General features: G+C 58.3%; 1 protein-coding gene across 1 annotated transcript in view; it reads right to left on the reverse strand.

Moving 5' to 3' along the window:
* Positions 1-286: 286 nt before the first annotated feature.
* Positions 287-23461, reverse strand: part of LOC111149450 (microtubule affinity regulating kinase 2) — a 57836-nt gene continuing 34661 nt past the window's right edge. The window contains 19 exon segments of the mRNA XM_022506538.1: positions 287-2504; positions 3168-3212; positions 5287-5313; positions 6323-6580; positions 7245-7282; positions 7284-7407; positions 8466-8563; positions 8849-9030; positions 9301-9433; positions 10630-10742; positions 10817-10916; positions 11030-11149; positions 11842-12078; positions 12724-12780; positions 13015-13085; positions 13196-13261; positions 13573-13621; positions 16405-16458; positions 16622-16801. Coding sequence (XP_022362246.1) covers positions 2144-2504; positions 3168-3212; positions 5287-5313; positions 6323-6580; positions 7245-7282; positions 7284-7407; positions 8466-8563; positions 8849-9030; positions 9301-9433; positions 10630-10742; positions 10817-10916; positions 11030-11149; positions 11842-12078; positions 12724-12780; positions 13015-13085; positions 13196-13261; positions 13573-13621; positions 16405-16458; positions 16622-16801 — 2313 coding nt within the window. The 3' untranslated portion in view covers positions 287-2143.

Below are 23461 nucleotides of genomic sequence, written 5' to 3' on the forward strand. Positions count from 1 at the left end.
AATGTTTTTAAAAAATAAATAAAATCTTCCACGTTCACGAGTGCTCTCTCTTCCTTGTGTGTGGAGGGCCCTGGGCTTTGCTTCCTGTCTGTGCCCTGAGGATGGGAGGGAGCAGCCACCCAGCACTGGCCTCCCCCAGGCCCCAGACAGGAATCCATTCTCTCCTGCAAGGCTGGCGGGCTGAGCCACATCTTGCCCAGGGGGACTGGGTCCCTGCCCGGCTGGGAGAAGAAACAGGAGGAGGCAGCTCAGATTCCAAACATTCTCTTTATTACGTGTTTGATCCAGAGGAGAAACTAAGTGCGGGTGTGGGAGGGTGGGTGGGGAGGGGCCACCTTGCCTGGGAGCCCCTCCATGGGCCACCACCCCCTCTGGGAGCCAAGCCATGCCCTCCCGGCCCCTCAGAGCACCCGGGCTGTTCCACTGGGCAGGAGGGGTAGGGAGGGAGGAGGAGAGAAAGGGAGGGAGGGACGGAAGGAGGGGGAGCCCTTGGTCGGAGCCTGAGCCCAGAGCCCAGAGCCCGGAGCCCGCAGCTGGGGCTTGGGGCAGGAGGGCTGAGGTTGGCTATGCCCCTTCCTGGGACCCTAAGGGCTTGACTTGCCACGGAGCCTGGGCTGGGAGGGGGGGGTGGGTGATGAATAGGAGTGGAGTCATCATAAATCAAAAAAAAAAAAAAATAAAATAAAATAAAAATAAAATAAAAAATAAAACCCATCACAAAAAAATGTACAACTCAGGTGAGGGCAGGGGCAGCCTCTGTGCAGGACCCCCCTCCCCCAGTTTCTCAGGAAAAGAAACAGCAGAGAAATAAATTAAGGGTTGCAGCGGCCGCCACCAGCCAAGCGCCCATAACCAGCCACTCCCACGCTGGCCGAGGAGGTTAGCAAGCTGGGAGTCACTAGGCCGATCTGTCCCCCCACCCCCGGGGGAGGGCAGAGGCTCCCGGCCCCCACCCCGCTGCCCTATCCAGCCTCCCACCAGGCGGCCGTGGAGGCCCTGGGCAGTGTCTCCTGAGAGGAGGGGCGACAGTGTCAGGAAGAAAAGGCAAGGCCGGGAGATGAGTGGTGAGGGGAGTCACTGCTAGGGAACTAGCTGGTGCCCAGATTAATGCCAATGAAGGGGGCAGGGGAGAGGAATGGCGAGGGGCTGTGCTTTCAGACAAAGGCTCTCCCATAACGGAGTGCCCAGCATCCCTGTTCCGGAGACTAGCAGCCCAGGCGGCCCCCTGGGGGCCGAGGAGCCTATCTGCCCTGCAGTCCCCTCCCCTCTCCCAGCAGGGGGGGGGGGTTTGTCAGCCCCCCGCCTTCTGCCCAGGAGGGGTGGGAGAAGATGGCACAGACTTTTGAGGAGGGGAACAAAAGTCCCCACAGCAGCTTGTGGAAGGAAATGCCCAGCTCTGGGGAAGGAGGGGAGGAGGGTACAGCGTGGGGGGGGGCCGGAGCCCCGAGCCTCGCCTGCCAGCCCAGGGCAGCCGCCAGCACCCCCCCCGACCCCCCCCACCTCAGGGCTGCGCAGCGCCCCGCCCCTGGCCCCTGGCCTGGCCATCCAGGCCTCCAGCCCTGGGGCCTGAGGTCAGGGGAAGGCCACCTCTGGTGGTTTGCTTGGAGGGGAAGGGGGGAAGGAGAGGGGAGAAGCCCAAAGTGGGCCTGGCGGAGGGCCTGACAGGGAACTCCACCACTCTTGCCTGAGTGTCCCAGCCCTGAGCCGCCCTCCCGGGAAACCCCACAGATCCAGTCTCGACTGTCCCAATGGGGCAGGGAGGAAAGGTGGCCGCTGGGATTTTTTTTTTTCTTTTTTCTTTTTGGTAATAAAAAATTTCTTGGTTTAGGCGAAATACTCTGTGCAACCGCAGTACCGAGGGGGAGCCCTGCCCCCCCACCCCTCCCTCCCCTTCCTTTGCCTCCTGTGGGGTAGAGGGGGGAAGGGGGACTTTCCGGGCAGGGGTCAATGTTGGGGGGAAAGGACCGTCTCCTGCCCCCCCAAACATGGAAGAAAAAAACCAAGAAGGGCGGGAGGGGAGAAGTGCCAGCAGGGGGAGACGCGGCAATCCGTGTCCGCAGTCTGGCCCGGGTGGGTGGGAGCCGGGCCCCAGTAGCTCCGTCTGGCCGGCCCGCCTCCAGCGCCCCCCGCTCCCGGCAGCCCGTTAAAGCTTGAGCTCGTTGGCTATTTTGGAGGCAATGTTTTTGAAGGCCATGGAGGTGCCTGATATCCGCTTGAATCGGACCCCGTTGAGCGAAAGCCGCGGCAGTTTGCACACCTCCATCTCCCACTGCACGAAGTTCTCGTGGCCCGGCGCCCCGTGCATGCACAGCAGCATGTACTTCTCGTGCAGCTCGCTCTGGCAGCTGTTCGCGTCCAGCACCTTGCGGATCTCCCGCATCATCTCGTTGGGCTCCATGGAGCTGGTGGTCTTCATACTCCACGTGAAGCGCAGAGAGCGCGGCTTGGCCTCCCGGAACTCCTCCTTGTCCTTGTCATTGCCTCCGCCGCCCACCACGTGAGGTCTGCAGAGAGGCCAGAGGCAGGGGGTCAGGGCGTGGCCCGGGGCACCCCACCCACGGGAGAGCCACCCTGGCAGCCGGCCCCCCCCACGGAGACCAGAGAGGAGAGCGGGAGAGTGGCCCGGAGGCGACAGTGGCGGGGGAGGGAGCATCAGACCTGGTGGGGGGGGGGGAAGCAGAGGGAGGGCGAGAGGGGTGGGCAGTTTTGTGACCTCCGTCTCTCAGCGAAGGCAGAGAAGGGGAGGAGAAGCCAGGCCCTGGCAGGGGAGGGGAGGGGAGGGCGACAGTTCCATGCTTTTCTCTGATGAGCGGAGGGTCAGGGAGGAAAGGAGAGCACGTGCTCAACAGCCCTGAGCGGTTCACAGACGGGACAGAAAGCAGCGGCTGAGGTACGGAAAGGAGAGCTGGTCAATGGGTAGGAATCTGTAGCCCCAACCGCCCAGCCTAGGGCTCCTGCTTCCAAAGGCACCAGAGCTGAGGAGAAGGGCCCACACCTACTGCAGCTGGGGCATGGGGCTTCTCTGAGGAAAGGGAGGCCCCGAGACGGTGGGGACAGGGCAGAGCCACCAGAGAAGAGTCGGGGGGCAGAGAAGGAGGAGAGGTGCGGGAGGCTCGTGGCAAGCCCAGTGGCCTGGGCGGGGCTGGTGCTGGCTCCAGCCCTCTCACCTGAGCGTCTCCACTCGGTCTTTGCTTTCAGGTTCATTCAGGTTCCTCAAAAAACAGAGCGAGGGAGAGTTTAGTGCTGGGACCTCTCGCTCCTTCCACCGCCGCAGACCCAGGTGAGGGTGGGTCTGGTGAGGGGCCACTGGTCGGTGAGCGGAACCCTAGGCCACTTGCCCGTCACCTGGCAGGCCACCACGGCCCTGCAGCACCTCACACCGGCAGCCAGACTGTCCCTTTGCAGCAGGGCCTGTCCCTCCCCACGCTCCCAGAGATGTGTGCTGGGGAGGCGGAGCCTCTGGTCCCGGGGAGGAGGGGGGTGCGGGTATGCAGGCGCGCCTGGAGCACACAGCACACAGCCATGGCACGAGGCCGCTTCCCCGCCAGCCCATGGCCAGGGCCTCACGCCGTGGATGGGTCTTCTTCGACACCAGTACCCAGGGGCCCTAGGGCCTCAGTGCTCTTGAGGGGAAGGGGCTGGGCTGGGGGGGGGCGTGGTGTGTGTGGGGGTCAGAAGGAAGCCTCTCTCAGGAGGCTCAAAGGGCTGAGAGCTGGAAACGTGAGCAAGCTTGGGGGCGGGTGCCTGGAGATGGGGTGGGGGAGAAGAGACACGAGGCCGTCCATGGACAAGCCCGCCTCCCCCATTCTTTTAGAACTCCCCCTGCCTGCCAGGCTGCCAGGCCATCTGCTTGTACAGAAGGGAGGACAGAGGGCAGGGCAGGGCCAGCACCTTTGGAGGGTGGGTGGGGAAGAGGTCTGGCCCCGCTGAGCGGCTTCTCCAGCTCCTGGCTGGAAGATGGGTGCCGGGAGCCGGGAAATTGGGGGCTGCAGAGGAGGGCAGGGACGTGAGGATGAGAGAGAGCAGCAGCAGCACATGGAAAAGGAACACGAAGACACAACAGACACACGAATGCACACAAGCGCGCTGCGAGCAGGGAGCCCGGGCTGTGCAGGGGAAGGAGCCTGCTGCTCTCCCCAGCCCCACCTGGTCCCTGCCCTGTGGGTGGAGGCGCCCGGCCGGGCAGGCCCCCACCAGGGCCCGTGAGTCAACAGCCAGCCATGCAGGGAAGAGCTGGGTGGGGAGCAGTGGGTGGGAAGGGGAAAGCCTAGGGACCCTGGCTTGGCCATTAGTCAGTTGGGTCACCAACGTGTCTGCCACGGGTCCTAGCCCCAGCACAGAGCTGGGGCTGACAGCCTTGGGGAACCAGTGCTCCCAACCCAGCCCTTGGTCTTCAGCTTGGTATTCGGCCCACCCAGGCTTCCAGAGAGGGTGAGGATAAGGCCGGAGGTGGCAGAGCCAGGTTCTGGCCTAAGAAGGGAGATGCCTGAGCTGGGGTGAGGGGGATCTCCCACTGTTTTGCCAGGGCTAGGAGGTAGACGGCCCCAGCCCTAGAACATCCTGGTCCCTGGCTCTCTGGAGGCCACAATCCCTATCCAGAGAACATGGGCCCAGAGAAGCGGCCTGGCTTGACTTGTCCAGATCCTGCGGGAGGCAGGAGGCGTGCTGGGTGGGGGCGGGGCAGGCCTGGTTCTGCAGGAGCTGCCAGAAGGGGGTGCTGTGCCCACTCCTGAGGCAAAGGCTCCTGAGGGCCTGGAAGCGTCAGACTGAAAAGCCTTGGGACCCCGGCGTCCCTGTAGCACCTCCAAAGTCCTGCTGTCCCTAGGACAGGGGCGAGCTCACACGGCCCTGAAGTGTTCAGGGGACCAGAGAAGGGAAAGACCCAAAGACCCAGAAGGAGAGCCCGTCCCAGATGCACTTGCAACCCTCCTGGAGCTCCTTCACAGCGCATGCACAGGGGGGAAAGGGCCAGGGAAGGAACCCAGTGCTACCACCAAAACCCAAACCTGGGGTGGGGGCGAGGAGACAATCTTAAAGGGAGAATTCCCTGAGAAGGTCCCCTGTGCCTCGGGACAGGCCCCTCATTTTCAAAGTCACCTGCCCTGAGCGGCCGCCCAGTCAGAGGCAGTCTTCATCCCTTTAAGATGGCAGAGAGAGGGCCACACAGACGTGGTTAGCAGATGGAGGCGGGAGCAAGAGCCAGAAAAGGGGAGTTAATGACGGAGGCAGGACACAGGACACAGACACACACACACACACACACACACAAACGGGCTCAACGCCTACCTTCTGGCAAACCTGAAAGACAGATTTCTAAAAAAACAAACAAAAAAAGACAAAATAAAAAAAGAAATAAAAAAAAAAAAACCAACAAGACAGTATGTGGATAAGCAGGTGGGGAGTGGGCTTTACAGGTTCGAGGGTCACCCCACATGGAAGAGCCGCTCAGCGAGACTAGAGTCCTAGACGCCCCGCCCCGCCCCAAGCCCTGCGCTCTGGGACCCGAGAGGCCGTGGCTCTGGCTCTCGGCTAGCCGGAGCGAAGAGCAGCGGGAAGGGCGGTGAGCCTGCTGCTGCTTCCCGAGCTCCGCCGAGGTGGGGACACAGGGAGCATCCCGCCAGGCGCGATGGCTTGGGTGCATCCTAAGAATCAAAGCTGTCTCTTCGGGGTGGCTGGGGCCCAGGTGTGAGAAACCTCATGAAGAGAAGCCCCACCCTGCTCGCCAACCTCGGAAAGCGCCAACCCACAGCGCTGCGAGGGAAGAGGCCAGCCTGGCCCCCCGCGGCTACTTCATTTATGACAGGCCTTCATCCTGGTGAGCCCTGGGGAGGAGGACGCGGCTGATGCCGAGGGAGCGACCGCAGCTGGACCTAACCAACCGGGTCGGGGGAAAGGAGGTCAGAGGGGGTGAGCCAGAGGACCAGGAAAAACTCTCCTTGCCGGCCCAGCCTGGCTCAGGCCTCATGACTTTGCAGCTGCGTCACCAAATATAAGTTTCCATGGGAACCCAGGAGAGAAGAGGGGGGGCTTTTATTTTAGCATCTGAGTTCACACTCTCCTAGAGAGGAGGCGGCATTGGCCATCTGCTCTCGGGGCCAGAGAACGAGGGCTGTGTACAGGAGCTAGGGAGAGCCTGGGAGGGACAGACGGGTCTCGGATCGTGAGATGCTGACAAGCACCCAATTCCTTAGGCTTCCCAAGGCCTCTTCCAACCCCAAGACCCAAGCCTCGTGTCTGCAGTCCCCACCCCCACTCCCAGGCAGGTAGGAGGGCCTGGCCTTATTCTCTCTGCCACCCTAAGCACCTCCCCACCCCCACTCACCTGCGTACAAACTTGGAAGTGAATTTGCTGAAGATGCTCCCTGAGGCCCCCCGCCGGCCCTGGCTATTGCCAGAGGGAGAGGCTGGGGTCACACCGTAGGGCAAATTCTGCTGGTCCCGCACCTGCCGGAGCTGTCCAGCGTGGAAGGTGCTTCGACTGGACACACCCCGGGGGAAATTAGTTCGGTCTGGGGCTCCACCACTGCTGCTGATGTTGTGGGCGGAGGGGGAGGCGACAGGGACACGCTGGGGGGCTGTGCTGTGGGAAAAGAGGTGGGGGCGGAGGAGAGGTGTCAGGGCACAAGCACGCCGTTACCGCCGAGCACCTGCAGCGCCCCGGGCTGGGAAAGGGGAAGGGGATGCTACGGCAGAGGCAGCCATCACGGAGGACACAGAAGGAAAGGGGTGTGACCACCGAGGACACCGGCAAGGAGGACATCTAGGCGGAGGTGGAAGGAGATGGTTTGGGGGAGGGAGGGAGGCAACGGAGGATACGTGTGTGGAGAGCAGTACAGGCCGGAGAGAAGTGGCTCCTTGGGAGCTAGGCACACTGGAACCTCAAGGGGACAATGCTGACCAACCCTCAAGGATTGAGTCCCTTTGGTGCTGACTGTCCCTGGGGTCCTAAGGAAGTCCAGGAAGGCTCAGAACAAAAAGGCTTCCTTCTGGAGCCTCGGGACGGCTTCTTGCATATCTGTTCTGAGAGGGAGAACTGGAGGAAAAGAGGGGCATTAAGCTATTTTTTTGTTCTACTTCCTGACTGTAGGGGACTGAGCCATTTCTTGTGGCTAAGATGCCAAGAGCAGAGCAGCACCCTGGGGCTGGGCCGGGGGGGGGGGGGGGGGGGGGGGGGGGGTTTGTGGGACGCAGGGGGTGGGGCAGGCTGAGGGCACCCGCCGCGCCAGCTGCCCCAGCACACTTGCCTGGGCCGCGGCACCTCACAGTTACTGTCCGTGGGGGGGCAGCCCAGTGGCCTTGTTGGGGTGCACGGAGGCCGACATGGATTTCTGGTGCTGGCGGGGCCGGGCCGCAGAGACCGCGGCGGAAGCAGAAGCCGTGGAGGCCCGGGACCCTGGCATGGTTAGGCTAGGAGACAAAAGCAGCGAAGAGGCCTGGGTTAGGGGTGGGTGGGAGGGGGGCAGGAGGTTAAGGTTAGGAAGCAAGGGCAGGGCAGAACGGTTGGGGGTGAGGGGTGGGGAGCGAGCTCGGCAGGTGCAAGTCAGGTCAGGTCAGGTCCGGGGAGCAGCAATGGGACTCCAGTCAGCGCGGAGGAAGGCTGGGCGGGGAAGTGGAGGGCGGGTGAGGAAAAGTGAGGCAGGCCAAAACCTGGGGGAGGAAACCAAAAGTGCAGGAAAGCCGACAGGAGGTACTGCCTCCGGGTTGTGCTGGTCTCCTAGGAATTCTAAGAACAAGGATGTTTTGCCGACAGAAAGAGCAGGGTGTTGCGAAGGGGAATTTTCATTAAGCTCAGAAAAGGAGGAGCCAGGAAGGCAACACACCAAGAGATGCTGGTGGTCAAGGCTAAGGGGGGGATCTGTTTGGCTAGGCCCAGCCAGGGTCACCCTCAACACGTACACCCTTCAGGTGGGCAGCTCGGGGTTCTGCTCTGAGCTGGGGACCCCCAAGCAAGGCCTCAGGCGCTGACGCCGAGAGGAGCACGGCTGCCGCGCCCTGGCCGCAGTCAGGAGCCAAGAAGGCGGGGGCGCCCCACGGGCTCGGTCGGAAGGGGTGTGACTCTTGACCTCGGGGTCGTGAGTTTGAGCCCCACACTGGGTGTGGACATTGCGTAGATAAGTAAGTAAACAACAACAACAACAACAACAACAACAAAAAGAAAAAGAAAGAAAGAAAGAAAAAAAGAAGGAAGGAAGCAGCCAGAAAGTAGCCCAGATGACCATGGAGTCTCCCTTGGTCCGCCCACTGCAAGAAGCAGTCCCAGGAACACAGAGGAGAGGACACGGTGGCAGGGGTGGGGGGTGGGGGGAAGAGCAGGGGGAGGTGCTGGTGTGTGGACAAGCTGGACTGGACAGAGCCAGGACGGAACTCCGGAGAGCAGGGAGGGGAGGGCAGGGCTGCCGACGGACGTCACTGCCGTGAGAGAGGGCTCAGGGGCAGCGCGGTGGGCAGGGCCCGGGCCGGCTCACCTGTCTTTGCCGTTCTGGATGGAGGCCTGCCCAAGGCTGGCCCTTTCCAAAAGCGGGGAATTCCTGCTTCGATTTGTGCTGGTGGAGAGGACGCTGTTCTGTGGGGAATAAAGGGCAGAGCTGTATCACAGAAAACCAAAGTGTTCTTCTGTTCGCAGAACTGGCTTCCCCTCCGCCTTCCAGCAGGAACAGACAGGTAGAGAAAAGAAAGGATTCTGCTTTTCCTCTTGGGGGTAGGCTTTCCACAGTAAGCAAAAGTGGCCTGGGAGGTAAGACCTGGTGGGTGGCCAGAGGGAGCTGCTGGGAGAGGGCAGACCCCACCGCAGGAAGGGAGCGGGGAAGGGAGCAGGGCTGGGTGGTGGCGGGCCCTGAGGGACGCTCACCGTGGAAGGGGTGGGGGTGGTCTTCTTCCTCTCCAGGCCGGGCAGGGGGCTGGCAGGCACTTTGGCTGTGCTGCTGGCCTTCCGCCCTGACTCCCGGTCTTCCTCAGGCCGCTTATTCTCTGCGTTGTTACTCTGCGTCTTCTTAGAGTAGGAATTAGACGTGGGAATGGCAGGACCAGCTGCTGGGCCAGAGGGGCGATGGGAACAGGTAAGGGCGAGGGGCCCACCGAAGGGCGGCCGCACACACGCACGCGCGGCACTCTCCTACAGTCTTGCCAGCAACTTGGCAAACCCCAGGTCCCAGAGGGCGAGGGAAGTTACGTGGCTCGGCCTAAGGCTAACAAGTGGCTGAACTGGGACTGAAACTCAGCGGTGTCATCCCCAGCCCCCAGAATCTGTGCCCTTTCAGGAGAGGGGTGAGTCCCCACCTGCAAGTCCCCCGAAGCACTCACCCTGGTCACTGAAGCGCCGCTGCTTGGGGTTGGCCGAGACACTACGCTGTACCTTGTGGGAGGGGGAAGGGGCACTGCTGTTGGTCAGATCGGCAGAAGGCCGGGGCTTCAAGGTGATGGTGTCGCCCTCCAACTGCAAGCAGAGGCAAAGGGGGGCAGAAGTCATCGGAGATGCGTATAGACAGACCCAAGGACACACCACCCTGCCTGACACAAAGCCACCCCACATTCACATGATATAGGCCCCTGCAGGACCCAGGTGTACCCGAACACTCCAGGAGACATGTACGCCCTGACACAGATCCTGACAGAGCCTAAGACCTCCCCCGCCCAACACCGGACCCCCCTACCCCCATAGAGGGATGGGCCTGTGTGAAAGTGTGAACACACTTTCACACTCGGAGACCACACCCTCCTGCCCCTGGCTAGATACCTCCCGAGCAGGCTAAGGTGAGAACCGAGAGTCCGACACTACCAGGCGGAGAGCAGGGAGACTGGAGTGCATGTGGGGACATGCAGATGGTGAGCAAGACCCCACTCCCACACACACCCACAGACTCCCACACAGGCATGGTTACCCAGACGGGCAGAAGAGCAAAGACGAGGCCTCCATATGAAGAGACAGGAGGATGGACATACATGCACACAGATACACAAAGCCAAACAGAAGCACTAGGAAGAAGCAACACAAAGACTCAAGAGTCCTATAAAAAAGGCACAGAGACCCACACATCTGAACACCCAGAGATAGACAGTTCCAGATGCAGAGGGACACAAACACACAGAAACAGACAGAAAGATTTCTAAATCAACAAAGAACTGATCCTGGGGCGCCTGGGTGGCTCAGTCGGTTAAGCGTCTGCCTTCAGCTCAGATCATGATCCCCGTGTCCTGGGATCGAGTCCCATGTTGGGCTCCCTGCTCAGCGGGGAGCCTGCCTCTCCCTCTTCCTCTGCCCCTTCCTTCCCACACTCGTGCTTGCTCTCCCTCGCTCTCTCTCAAATAAAATCTTTAAAAACCCAACCATGCCAAACCAAAAAAGACAGAGAACTGATCCAGCCTTATCAACACAGACGGGGCCAGATCTACTCACCCACGCGGGAACCCAGGCCCAGGCCTAGACCCCACCAGCTTTCTTAGTCATTCTGTGACGGAAACCAGTACAAGCAAAAGCCAGCGAGCCTTACCCACCAGTGCTGAGGCTTAAAGTTCGTCCGTGGAGAGCACACCTACTCAGAGAGGAGCTGCTGCCCTCCACGGCTGCCAGAAGCACGGGGGTGCTGGTGACAGCAGAGCTGGCCGGCAGGGGACAAAGCAGGGGACACACACCTCGGAGCTCTTGTAGCCCAGGAGCAGGTAGGTGGCCATCACCTCGTTGTACCTCTGGCCCACCAGCGAGTCCTGGATCTCCTCCCGCGTGTAACCCATGGACACCATCAATTCTGCAAGGGGGACATACGGTTACGGCTAGTCCCGAGTCTAAGGGAGTTCAAGTTCACAGCTTGCAGAGCCTCACCTGTCCGCCGGGGGTCCTTGTAGTCAGGGAGCGGCTCCACGTAAGGCTTTAATTCATCATCTTCATGACCCACATTCATCCATCGATCTTTCATGATTTGCTGGGGAGCAAAAAAAAAAAAGGGTATGGACAGGGAGGAAGGGGACTGAGCTTGGAGGTGTCCCTGGGAACGTTCCCTGGACTTTCCAGCCAGCCGGGCTCCAGGCTGCTCACCTCTAAAGTGCCTCTCTTGCTGGGGTTGAGAATGAGAAATTTCTTAAGCAGGTTTTCACAGTCCGTGGACATGTAGAACGGAATGCGGTATTTTCCCCTCAGTACCCGCTCCCGTAGCTCCTGGGTAGGAGGCAATTTTATTTTATTATTTTTTAAGTAAGCTCTACGCCCAGCGTGGAGCCTGAACTCACCACCCTGAGATCAAGAGTTGCCTGCTCTGCCGACTGAGCCAGCCAGGCGCCCCAGCAGGAGGGAAATTCAAATCACCCCAGGGCCCAGGGAAGAAAGCTAATATCCAGGCTCCTGAGAGCTGAAGACTGACCAGGCAGACATACCTGAGACATGGCAGGAGGCAGAGTCTGAACAAGGCAGCCCACTAGAGAGGCACTGGGGTCAAACACCCTGTGCCCATTAGCCTGACCAGCCCGAGGCCTGCCATCCCTGCGCCTTGGAGGAGTGAATGGACACACAATATATCCCATCCCTTGAGGAAAGAATGGAGGCCATGACACTGGGCACAGAAGGCCCCGCATCCACTCCTACCTTTAGCAAGCCCTTCTCTGAAGCTCTGGCTTGGGGAAAATGTAGCGGTGGCAAGGGTGAGAGAGGTCAGGGGGTAAGATCAGAGGCTGAGAAGGGAAATGAGAGACAATAAAAATGATCTAAGCCCCGGGCACCCGGCTGTCTCAGTTGGTGCAGTGTGTGACTCCTGATCTCGGGGCTGTGAGTTTGAGCTCCTTGTTCGGTGTCGAGGTTACCCACAAATAAAATCTTACAAACAAACAAACAACTAAGTGTGCACTTCACTCCACCTTGAGGTTCTGTCCGTCAAAAGGCAGGGATCCGCTGACCAGTGTATACAGGATGACTCCCAGGCTCCACACATCTACCTCGGGTCCGTCGTATTTTTTGCCCTGGAAGAGCTCTGGGGCAGCATAGGGGGGACTGCCACAGAAGGTGTCCAGCTTGTTCCCAAAGGTGAATTCATTGCTGAAGCCGAAGTCTGCAATCTTGATGTTCATATCAGCATCCAAGAGCAGGTTTTCTGCCTGGGAGGTAAGATGGAAAATGTCAGGACCGAGCGGACCACAGTAAGCCAGGGACCCGGAAGGACCTGAGGGGGAAGGGAGCACAAACAGGAAGCCATCCTCGGTCTCAGGACTTTCTCCATGAACTCCAGGGCAGGCCCCCAGTTGGTGTGGGGAGGCTGGTCTGGAGGAGGGCAGCGCGGGCTGGAGGGGCTCTGGGGGCTCCGCTGTGTCAGGCTCAGGTTAATCGCAGCCACGTCTGCCTGGACTCGGGCGGCCGGGGGCCTCCGAGGCATTCCACACTCGAGCATCTCAGGGAGAGAGCTGAGCGAGCATGCGCCCGCTGTGAGTCAGTCACTGTTCTGCCCTCGGTCAGCGGCGAGGCCGCCTGAAGGGCCAGCAGAGCCTGCCGCGCTCCCCGCGTGCCTGGCAGCCCTGGAAGGTGACGTGCCCGGCGACGAGGAGGCAGCGGCCCTCTGTCTGCCCGCCGGAATGAGATCTAAGGCCAGTCGTGAGGCCTGTGGCAGAAGCAGCCCGAGGGGCTTCCTCATCATCTCCGAAAAATTTAAAAGCTGGTGTTTCCTTGAACACGCAGGGCCTGATGGTTACATCCTTGCCGACCCCCGCCCCGACTCAAGAGACATGGGGGACAGGAGTGAGCCTTACCTTTAAGTCGCGGTGAACAATGAACTTCTGGTGGCAGTACTGCACAGCAGACACTATCTGAAAGGAAGGAAGGAGGGTCAGCCCAGCGGCACCCAAGGGCAGGCCACAGGGCTGGCCTGGGACCCGGGACCTAGTTCTGTGCTGCCACAGCGACAGGCAAAGCCCAAAGGACCCTCCATAGGCCACTCAGAGAGTGGCAGCTCCTTCCTACGTGCCGAAGCCCAAGGCACTGAGGCGCAGAGGTTGGGCGCAGAGGTCGGGCCCATACTCCGCAGCGGGAGCCGCACCCACCTGGCGGAATTTGGCTCGAGCCTCTTTTTCTTTCATCCTGCCGTGGGCCACCAGGTAGTCAAACACCTCTCCTGTAAGACACAGGGTGGGGTCCAGGTCGGAGCTTACTGGGGCTGGGGGACGGGGATGGGTATGGGGGTGGGGGTTGTGTGCCCACAGGAAGGGGCAGTTCCACACCTACCTCCGCTGGCATATTCCATGACAAGGTATAGAGTTTTCTCAGTCTCGATCACTTCAAATAACTTAACTACGAAAGAAAAGGCCAAGTCACAAGTCAGAGAAGAAGCAAGGGGCACACTCAGAGCCCCAACCTGGGCAGAGGCAGCCTGGAACCAAAGCCCCCTCCCTTACCCCACGAGAGAAAGTTCCTCTAGAGGCAGCCACACTACTCAGGATAGCCCAGTGTGCCAGAGGCACAGCTGGATTTTGAGCTGGGCTTCCCCAGAGGCATTCGCAAGGACTCCAGAAAGCAGCATGCTCTCAGGGAGGAAGAGAGGCCGAGAAGCGGAGCCATGCTGTGGGGGAAGGAAGGAGGGAAGGAGGACATCTTGTTCTCACCTATGTTGGGATGATTCAAAACCTTCATTATTCTTACTTCGCGGAATAGCTAGGAAAGAAAATACCAAGGGTCATGCTTGCTTAACTTGCTCCCCTTAGGTCCCCTCCAAACAGAGCCACTGCTAGGATTCTTCTCCCCAAAGAGAAAACAGGCAGAGAATAGAAAGAGGGCAGCTGTCCCGGTCACCCAGGCCTGTCCCTGGTGGCTGAGAAATCGGGGAACGAGAGCAGAAGCATCCGCAGGAGGAAAGCGGGTTCCAGTGACTGGTAGCCTCGGGTTCAGCACCTGGATAGACTAGCCACGTGCCCTGCTGCAGTCTCCCCAAATCCAACCCCCAAACAGCAGACGGGTTTGGCCGGGCGCCTCTGAAGGAGGGAGTGTGAGCCCCTGTACATGAATATTCAGGACCAGGGCTGTCACTGAAGTTGTGACAAAACAGACTCCAGCGTGGTCTCTGTGTGTGTGAGGGGGGGGCTGGTTTCTGAAGGGGACCCCCTTCATCTTCTTGTTTACAGAAGTCAGAGGGCTCTGCACTAGTGGGCAGGCCCTTCTCTCCCAGGCCTCTGGGGCGGTGACAGAAGCCGCCGCTCCTATATATAGCCGATGCCAATTTTGATCAAACCCACCTCCGCACACTCACGCTCTCTTTGTGAAACAAAATCAGGGACTCCAAACCATGTATTTCCATAAAGAAAGATGACAGAAACGAGCTCCATCCCCCCCTGCGGGGGCCAGAGGACTGGAGGTGGGGTTTTGGTAACTTCCAGGCCTCACCATTTGCACAAAGAGCAGAACTAGTTGTTTATATTTTGTTTGGTTTGTTTTTTTTGCAGGGAGGAGAGGTCTGGAGACCTAATTCAGGATAGAGTTTATGGAATCAAATGAGCATGGTTTTTCCCCTTAATGAGATCTGAGAGCTTCTGTGAGGTGGAAAGGAAAAGAAGAAGAGACAGGTTTTCCAGTCTTTGGGAACTGGATTCTGAACCTGGCTCCCTTTTCTTGTTAGAGCCCAAGTTTCTCTTGCCTTCTATCCCGGTCCAGCAGCTGTCTTGGATGAAGAGGCAAAAAATCCTGGACACCACCTCAGGGGTGGTAAGCAGCAGTGAATTAACGCTGAAATGGGGCCAGTGGCAGTGGCCAGGGTCGCCCCCCTCCCACGCAGTACAGACCCCCCACCCCCACCCCGCCGGGGTCCTCCTGGCCTGGAAGGGGCATTCTCCTGGGAGAACGGTAGAGTTTTCTGGGCTCGCTGAGAACCCTGGGGGATAGATTCTTCACTATTGTCCTCTTTACGGATCACTGCTGGGATCAAATTTAAACAGAGCGATTTGGCCAGCATCAGACTGGCCTTGGTAACAGTGTGTGTTAAAAGGCTTTTAAAATGGCTACATTTGTCTGGCATTGGTGCCTTCCAGCCGGCTGGGCAGGAAGAGGCAAGGAGAGAAAAGACATGGGAAATAAGACGGCCTGGCCGACTGTGGCAATGACCATATGGCAGGCTGGCCTGCACCAGGGACCAAATGGCTCACACCAAGCTGGCTTCCATCCCGCACGGGCTGAGCCAACATGTCGAGGAGCCCTCTTTCCCTTCCTTCCGGAAAGCTCTAAGCAGGAAAGCCCTGCTGATGACAGTAGTGTTTCCTGTGAACCAAAGAACCTTGAGGGGATCCCAGGGCTAAGAGAAAACAGGAACCACTCTGGTTTTGGCTACGAGCATGTCAAGGCACCTGAACCTCCACCCTGCTAGTCCAAGAGTGCCTCTTCCCGATACCAGCCCCAGGCCCTTGTTCCAAGCTCCTAAATCCCACTGCAGCGGTCAGCATGAGCCTACGGCCTCTCCTAACTCAAATAACACAATGTGGTCGTGGAAAGAAAAATTCAGTCCGCCTCCTGACAGAACTAGGTGAATCAAGGTCAAGAAATCTGAGCCATGGTCAGGGGAGTATGAGGGCACCAGGAAATCCGACTGACCTGGACGGGGGCAGCTACCTCTTTGGGAGCCAGATGGGAGACCTCCACCTTCCCCTAACTGCCAGAGCCCGGGATGAGGGGAGAGGGCAGAGAGTTTCCAGTTCGACATCAACCCGTCACTGGCAAGCGGTCCCATTTTGCGATCGAAGCCTCCTTGTGTCCCCACCAGTTCTTCGTAGCTTCCCAACCAGGGGTATGTGTGCCTACCTGAGCAGCTAACTAAGACAGACCTCAGTTTCCCACTGTAAGTCAAGGAGGGAAGGAAAAGTTCAACCTCACCTAGCGAACATTACATGCAAATGACTTAGACTTTTAGCCAAGAGGAGCCTAGAAATGAGAAGTCAGATTGCGAGTACATGTCCTTCACCTATACGGACTGTCCCAGGCTCGAAACTGTGGATTTAAAAACCGTCGTCTTCTAGACTCACATCCCTAAAGTGTAGCTGGCACAAATCTGGTGGCAGGGCTTCCTGCCTCCTATCCCTGTACGTCTAGGTCTAGAGCCACTCCTCTGGGTCATTCCAGATCACCAAACGCATGTTTCTAGTAATGGCTACTAACCCAGGGCTGGCCACAGGCCAGAAGATAACAAGATGCAGGAAGTAGGTCAGATAGATAGGCCAAATGGTGGGGAAGGGCAGAAAGACTAAAGAGCCGTGCCTGGGGCCAGGAAGCCCACCCAGAGGGGTCAACGTGTGGATCTGATCAGAGCCCCACAGGTAGCTCCACGGAGCAGCAGGGACAGTGAAATGACCAGAAATTTTTAAATTAAGGATCCAAGGAGAGGCCCACCTGGGTTCAGTAGATCACTGACCCCTATAGAGAGGTTTAGAAAAGAACAGAAGATGCCGTGTGCTTACCTTCTGGAGGCTGGAGGAGTTCAGTTGAGTCTTGTCAATGATCTTCACAGCTACCTGCAAAGGAGACGAAAGGCCCCGATTCCCTCTTTGAGCAGGCTGAAGCCAGGACTCAACTCTCCCTCCCTTTGCCTCCTCCCTCTCAGCACTTCCATTCAACCGGGATGGCATCTCCGCCTGGGGCAGTTGTCCCACCACGCCCCGCGCCCCTGGAGCTCACCTCTTTCCCGGTCAGGATGTGCCGGGCCAGCTTCACCTTGGCGAAGTTGCCCTTGCCGATGGTCTTAAGAAGTCGGTAGTTGCCGATGTGGGGCTGCTCGTCAGCAGAGGCGGCTGAGTTGCGGCCCCGTAGCATGTTGGACTTACTGCTGGGCTTGGGGTCGAGGTGTCCCAGGGTGGGCTGCAGGGTGGAGACAGGCACACGTTCCCGGATCCCGCCCTCTCAGTGCCCAGACCCTTGCCCTTAGCTCTCCGCAAAAAATGCCAGGGGGCTGGGAGGCAGGCAGAGGATCAGAAGGAGAAGGGGAAGGAGAGGAGAAATGAACCAGTGTTCACTCCAAGAGAGCAGAGTGTCCGGTCCAGGGCCAGTGTCCTGTGGGCGCAAGAGCTCAGGACCTGTGCTGTCCCACCACCGCCGGCAATAACCCACCAGGCCCTGCGCCTCCTGCTGGCCGCCCTGCCCCCTGCCACCCGCTCACACCGGGGAAAGGGGGGCACGGCCAAGTTCCAGGAGCCCAACAATCAGGATGACTTCAAAGCCACTCATCGACACCCAACACTTCACCTTTACTTTTACTATCTATCGCTTTACATTCATGAGTGGTCGATCCCGGTGAGAAGGGAGGCTCACGAGGGCAGGCGTCCATCATTTATTCACTGACATCCCCGCACCTACACGATCGGAGCTACGGCCGATGCTCACGAAACCTGTGCCGTGAACAAACTGGGCGACAGGGTCTGAGCAAGGCGATCGTCTGCCCTCGGACAGGCTGTGGCTCAAACGAGGGTGTGACAAAGCAGAAAGAACGGACGCGGCACTGAACAGCTGCAGAAACAGAACACAAAAAACTGTCCAACCCAGATGAAAACACACGTTCCCATGAAGACCTGTGTGTTCCTGAAAGGGCTACATGGAGTGGCTATGCGAGCCGGCAGCGCTGCTCCTCGGGGCACACCTGAGAGAAATGGAGCGGACATCCGACTCGAGGTTCGGTCGCAACACTCCACGCTCGCCAGAGCCCCAGAGTAGAAGCCATGTGAGTGGCCATGAGTTGACAAATGGAGAAATACACTGTGGAAAAGCCACACAGCGGAATCGTCGTCGGCAATAAAATGCAGTGACAACCTGCTACGACAGGGAAGAATCTTGAAAACGGGACGCTAAGTGAACAAAGCTGGTCACAAAGGACCATATATTATATGATTTCATTTATTTGAAATGTTCAGAATAGGCAAATCCACAGAGACAGATTAGTCTGGGGCTGAGGAGGGTGGGAATTTAGGGGTGATGACTAAGAGGTGTGGGGTTCCCTTCTGTGCTAACGAAGGTTTCCTAATGAGCTGCTGGTTGTGGTGATGGCTACGTTGTTCCGTGAATTTACTCAAAGCCCCTTAATCGCACACTTTAAACGGGTGAATTGGGGCGCCTGGGTGGCTCAGTGAGTTAAAGCCTCTGCCTTCGGCTCAGGTCATGATCCCAGGGTCCTGGAATCGAGCCCCGTGTCAAGCTCTCTGCTCAGCCGAGAGCCTGCTTCCTCCTCTCTCTCTGCCTACTTGTGATCTCTGTCAAATAAATAAAATCTTAAAAAAAAAGATAAACGGGTGAATTATATGGCATATGAATTATATTTGAATAAAAGTGTTAAGAGTTTGGTCTAAGCCTCCTTTGGAGCCCGGCTTTACCTCTCCAAGGGAAATGATGCCCTGATGCCATCACTCCCACATAACCAGGGCAAAGCGCTACCAGAGCCACATCCCAGAACCATCCAGAGCTACCCTGTTAACTTCAGGCACACGGTGTGGAGGAGTGCAGGGTGACCAGAAGAGTGTGAGTCCAAGCTCTTCCTTTCATGGCCCCTTTGGGCTGGGCTGTCATGAAGCCCTCCACAAGCGCGGGGGGTTAAAGGACTTGCTACGGCACCCAAGGAACTGTCCAGGGTTCCTTGTGAGAAGCTTCCCTCCCTCACCATACGCTTTCCAGGCAGAAAAACAAGAACACAAAACAAACAGAGCCTGCTACGGATGTTTCCCTTTTCTTCCTTGTGTCAACGGAGGACCTTTCTTTCTCTCTGCGCGGTAGCTGCCGGCTGGTTTGGGATATGCGGTCTGACTCAGAACCCAAAAGCTCACGGGTTTAGGCATTCGAGGGAAAAAAAAAAAAAAAAAAAAAAAAGATCCCGTGCATATGGTTGATTTTGAAGGAAGAGCTTCCTGACTTCTCAGCTGAGTCTTTTTCAACCTCTTCTCACCTTTTAGGAAACGTGCTCTCTCCCCTGCGAGTCCTTACCCACCCTCCCAGGTCCACCTCGTCCCCAGGGCCTTTGCAGTCGGCTCGCCGCAGGCCACAGTTTTGTTGCCCTCTCTGCTTCAGACACCCTGTTGCTCACTCACCTCTGGTTGGTCCTCAGTGTTTGCTAGATCAGCAGATTTTCAAACACCTGCTTTTTCACCCTTCCCAAGCAACCCGAGGGTTCACACCCCTCGCAGAGAAAGGCATTCCTAGGCCCTGCTAGTACCTGCACTGAAGGGTACCCTGAGTCCCTCCATCAGGGTCCCGAAGGCTGGGCCTCCATGGCCTACCTCTTCTCAGCCCCATCCTCCCAGCAAGTGCTGCGAGACTGCCCACTGTCCTACCTGGCCTGCCTCAGGGGCCATGAACAGGGGCCCCAGCTCTCATGAGAGGAAGATGGGTGGCAAAGTGTCCCTGGCAACCTCCAATTAACCCCTTAAGCTTCTTGTCATGCCCCTCTTTACTGAGGATACGAGCCAACGGCAGCAGGAGCTTGGCAGTCTCAAGTCCTCAAAATTGGTAATAGGAATTTAGTGCTGACTTGATGATTCAGGCCCTCTCCCCCTCTGAAGCTAAATCTGGGAATCCTACTGTCCTTCCCGACCTCTGCTCTGCCCCTCCCTCCTGGTGTTTCTGGCCCTTCGGGCTGGTCTGTCTGTGCAGCACAGCAGGACAGCACCGCCCGCAGGGCTCAGCACACACACGGGACCTCAGGCACATCAATAACCACAGAGAAGCTCTGCCATCCCCCTCCCTCCTCACAGGGGCAGAGGGGGGGTGGCTGAGAGTGCGAACGCCAGAGACAAACTGCTAGCATCCAAATCCTAAATCTGCCAATGACTCCACACATGCTAACTTTATTCTTATCAACACCATCCTTAAGAGGGAGATGAGATTATTACAAAGAGGGCAGGAAGCCATCCAAAAGAGGGCTGGTGCAGGGTGATCCCACACATCTGTGTCAGGAGATGGTCTGGTGGGGGCCAAGGAGCTCCGTCTGGCAGATCAAGGTTTGGGTCATGGCTCCCCCACTTACTGCCATTAGTTTCCTCATCTGTAAAGTGGCAGCAAAATGTCCCCTACGTTCACATCCGGTGAGAGAACACACGTTAAGATGCTGCATCCAGGACTCAAGGGAGAGCAACCACTACTGCTATCATTTTTAGTTCCCAAATACTACCGTCTGCAAAGTCAAAGGTCTCTGTCAACAAGACCCGCATCTCTGAGCGGAGCCCTCCTAAGCCCGTGGTCGCTCAGCGGAGGCCAAGACACCAAGGGATGCTCTGGTCCTCCCGGCCGGAGAGGGGTCTAGGCCAGGCGGCGGACGGCCTCCCCTCCGGGCCGCGTGGCTAGCCTGCACCAGCGCTTCTAGCCTCCACGGGAGGCGACCATACGGGGCAGCTGTGAAGGCCTGGTTCCAAGCCGGGGATCCGGAAGACGGAGAGAGAAGGCTGCGCTCTTCCAGGACCCAGGGAAGCAGGGAACGCTGGCTGTGCTCTTTGATCCCCTGCTCCCAAATTCACCCACTCCCCTTTCAGGACTGAAATCACCCAACTGTCAGGACTCAAAGACCAAAGACCTCAGCTCTCCTCTCCCTCCTTTTCTCTTCTTCTCTGAGACAATTTTCCATAGCAGGGATGTGGGCCAAGGTGAGCAGAGCCCAGGGAAGGAAGCAGAGGAAGGGAGTGGAGAAAGGAAAGAGTCTCCAGTAGGAAATGTTTCTAGGAGCACGGCCCCACACGAGGTGGCTGGCCTGAAGGCTGAAGGGGAGGTAAGGGTGCGGAGACCGTCTCTTCGGTAGTCCTGACGAGGCCCCCTCCCTGGATCCAGATCTCACCACCAGGTGGGGGGCTGCGGACTGGCCGCCCTTCTGGGTGGAAGAAACAGGATCTGGCTAAAGCCACACTCTTCCCTCTACGTCTGTCCTCCCTGCTCACAGTAAGGAACACCAGACATTCCCAAGGCCCTGACCCACAGACCACCGCCGCTGCCAGGCCCTCAGAATCTGAAGAAGTCTGTTGCGAGTTGCCAGCATGAGTCCCAGGCAGCCTTCAGGAAGAACCCTGTGAGGCGGCATCTGGAACCGATGGCAGACCACACAGGTGACTTAGCAGGCCTGACTCAGAAGCAGGACATGAACAGCAGGGAGGTGGAATACAGGACCCGGGGAGGAAAGAAAGAACCTTCTATCTAGCAGGCCCTTCAACCTGGGAACTCCAAACTCAGCCTGAGGCGTGTTGCCAGATTCACCCGGAAGACAGCCTCCACCCCAGAGGCCCAGCAGTGACTCAGGTAGGCAGGGCCCCTTCCCTAACACTGGGGGCTCCTACCAACAGTTCTCGCCCAGCAAAGCTCACACTGTGGGGCTCTGCATTCAGGCCCGGCCTCAAGTGTCCTGAGACTTCCCCGGGGCTGGGAGGGGTGATAGGCAGGTACGCCCGGGCCAGAGGAAAAGTAAATCCAGGCACTGAGGGGAAAAAAAGGGTCCCTTGGGCGCTAGCCCAGCACACCTGCCCCAGATCCCAGTCTCCCCTCACTGGAACACCGGAACACCCTCCCTGGGCCTCCACCTGTCACCTGCCCCCTCCTCTCACTCGGGGTGCGCCTGCTGACTCAACCTATGTGGCCTCTCCTCCTTTCCCAGCCAGTGCCTCTTTCCACGGATTTTCCTACCTGTGCTACCGCCTGGCTCCATTTAGCAATTCTTTAAAGATCCTGTGTCTGGGATGGGAGGGAGGAGAGAGGAAGGGGGCAATCCCACAGCAGGAAAGGGGAAAACATACCCGGCTGGAGAAAGGGACAAGGACTACCAGCAACTTCCATTCAGCAGAGCCCACAGCAGAACCTGTCAGGCAGCGAGGGCAAAGTACAGAGGCCGGGAAGAGCCAGGCCCAGGGCGGGGGCTGCCGGCTCTGCCAGCCACCCTTACTCAGCCAAAGCAGGCGACACCTTCCACCACCTCCTCAGTGAAAAACAGTGAAGCAGCTGGGCCCCAGCGGCTCCTGCCTGGGAACCTGGACTGTGTCGCAACCGAAACCACCACTAGCAGAGAGAGACCCGGCTTGGCAAGGAGAGCAACAGGGACGAAAAGCCCCGCTGTTTCCCGCAGGCCAGGGCCTGGTGGCCAGAAAATGCATGGAGTCCCAGGACACGACACCGACACCGACACCCGGGGAGCAAGGTGGGAGGAAAGGGGGCAGGCAGGCGACCGGAGGGAAGGGAGACAGAGAGAGGGGCGGGTTTAGATCAACTTCCTTCTCCCTCCCCCTCCCCCTCCCCCTCCCCGGAAGTGGGCTGCCCCACCCTCCCCAAGGTGCTTTGCTGGGTAACAGCTGGGAGAGGGTGAGGAGGCTCCCTCCAGTCAGGGCTGTCATAAAGTCCTTATCTCACCTGCGGCAGGTGGGACCTGGGTAGGGGCTCCCACTAGCTGGGAGGAGTATGTGTGAATCAGGCCGGCTGACCCGCAGAGCAGCCTTGCCAAAGCCCAGTAAACCACCCATGGGAGAACAAGACGGGGGTTAAGCAGAAACCAGTCATGCAACAGTGGCAGACGGACCTCCTGCTTCACGAAAAGCAGTGTTTAACTTAGAAAACTGCATATTCCACTTACATGCAAAATATTCTGGACATAATTTCAGGGAGTTCAGGGACCCTGCGAAGCCCCTTTAGATGTCGATGAGTTCTAGACTAAAAGCCTTTGTCACTGACTAAATAAGACATTTAATCCTAAATCTCGCTCCAAAGATGGGGAACCAACCAACTGTCCCTAAGTCCCTTCCGGCCCCGATTCTGGGAGTCCATCCCTAGGTTCCTACCCAGCCTCCGACAAGTCCCCGCCAGCACACCCTCCAACAGCACTGCTTTAAGAACTCTGAGGGCCGGGGACAGCAGGGATGCTGGTCTTCACACCTTCCTACTACAGAGCTCTCCTGTCTGGGCATCTGCTAACTTGGGGTGACTGGAGCCCTCCCTTGTCTGAGTTCTGCATTCCGGTCACGCCTTCCTTCTGGCTCCCAGAACAACTTCAAATTCATCCCGTATCTCTAGGCTAGGACCTTTCCCACTAAGCAGCTCTTGAAAGATCTCCTGCCAGTAGGCCATAAAGCCCCCTAGGGAAGGGCAAAGCCTCCTCTGTGCCCTCCGAGCACCTGAGCACAGATCCCAGAAGGACCATGCCACTCAGTGTTTGCCTTACACAGGAGCCCAGATCAACACATTCGACGTTCCTGACACTATCTTCTACTGCCACATACTCCCTATGTCCTCCACACCCACATGTCGCATCCTCACGTTAAAGATGAGAAATTAAAGCACAGAAGTTACAAGACTTGCCCAAGGTCCCACAGCCCCCCAGCACAGAGCTGGGATTGGAGCCCAGGCCTTTGGTGCCCAGGTCAGCACCCTGCTGTTCCTCACGGCCCTCTTTGCTGGCTTCCCCCAAAAGAAGTTAAGGGAGAGGTGGGTCGGGGGGAGATACCCAGGGCAACAGGAATGCCAGTGTCTGGCTCAGACCAGTGTGCAGGGCTGTTGCAAGGACATACCCCTCGGGTC

Source organism: Enhydra lutris, unplaced genomic scaffold (genome assembly GCF_002288905.1).
Source record: "Enhydra lutris kenyoni isolate GAN:26980312 unplaced genomic scaffold, ASM228890v2 scaffoldscaffold22, whole genome shotgun sequence".
Taxonomy (NCBI): domain Eukaryota; kingdom Metazoa; phylum Chordata; class Mammalia; order Carnivora; family Mustelidae; genus Enhydra; species Enhydra lutris.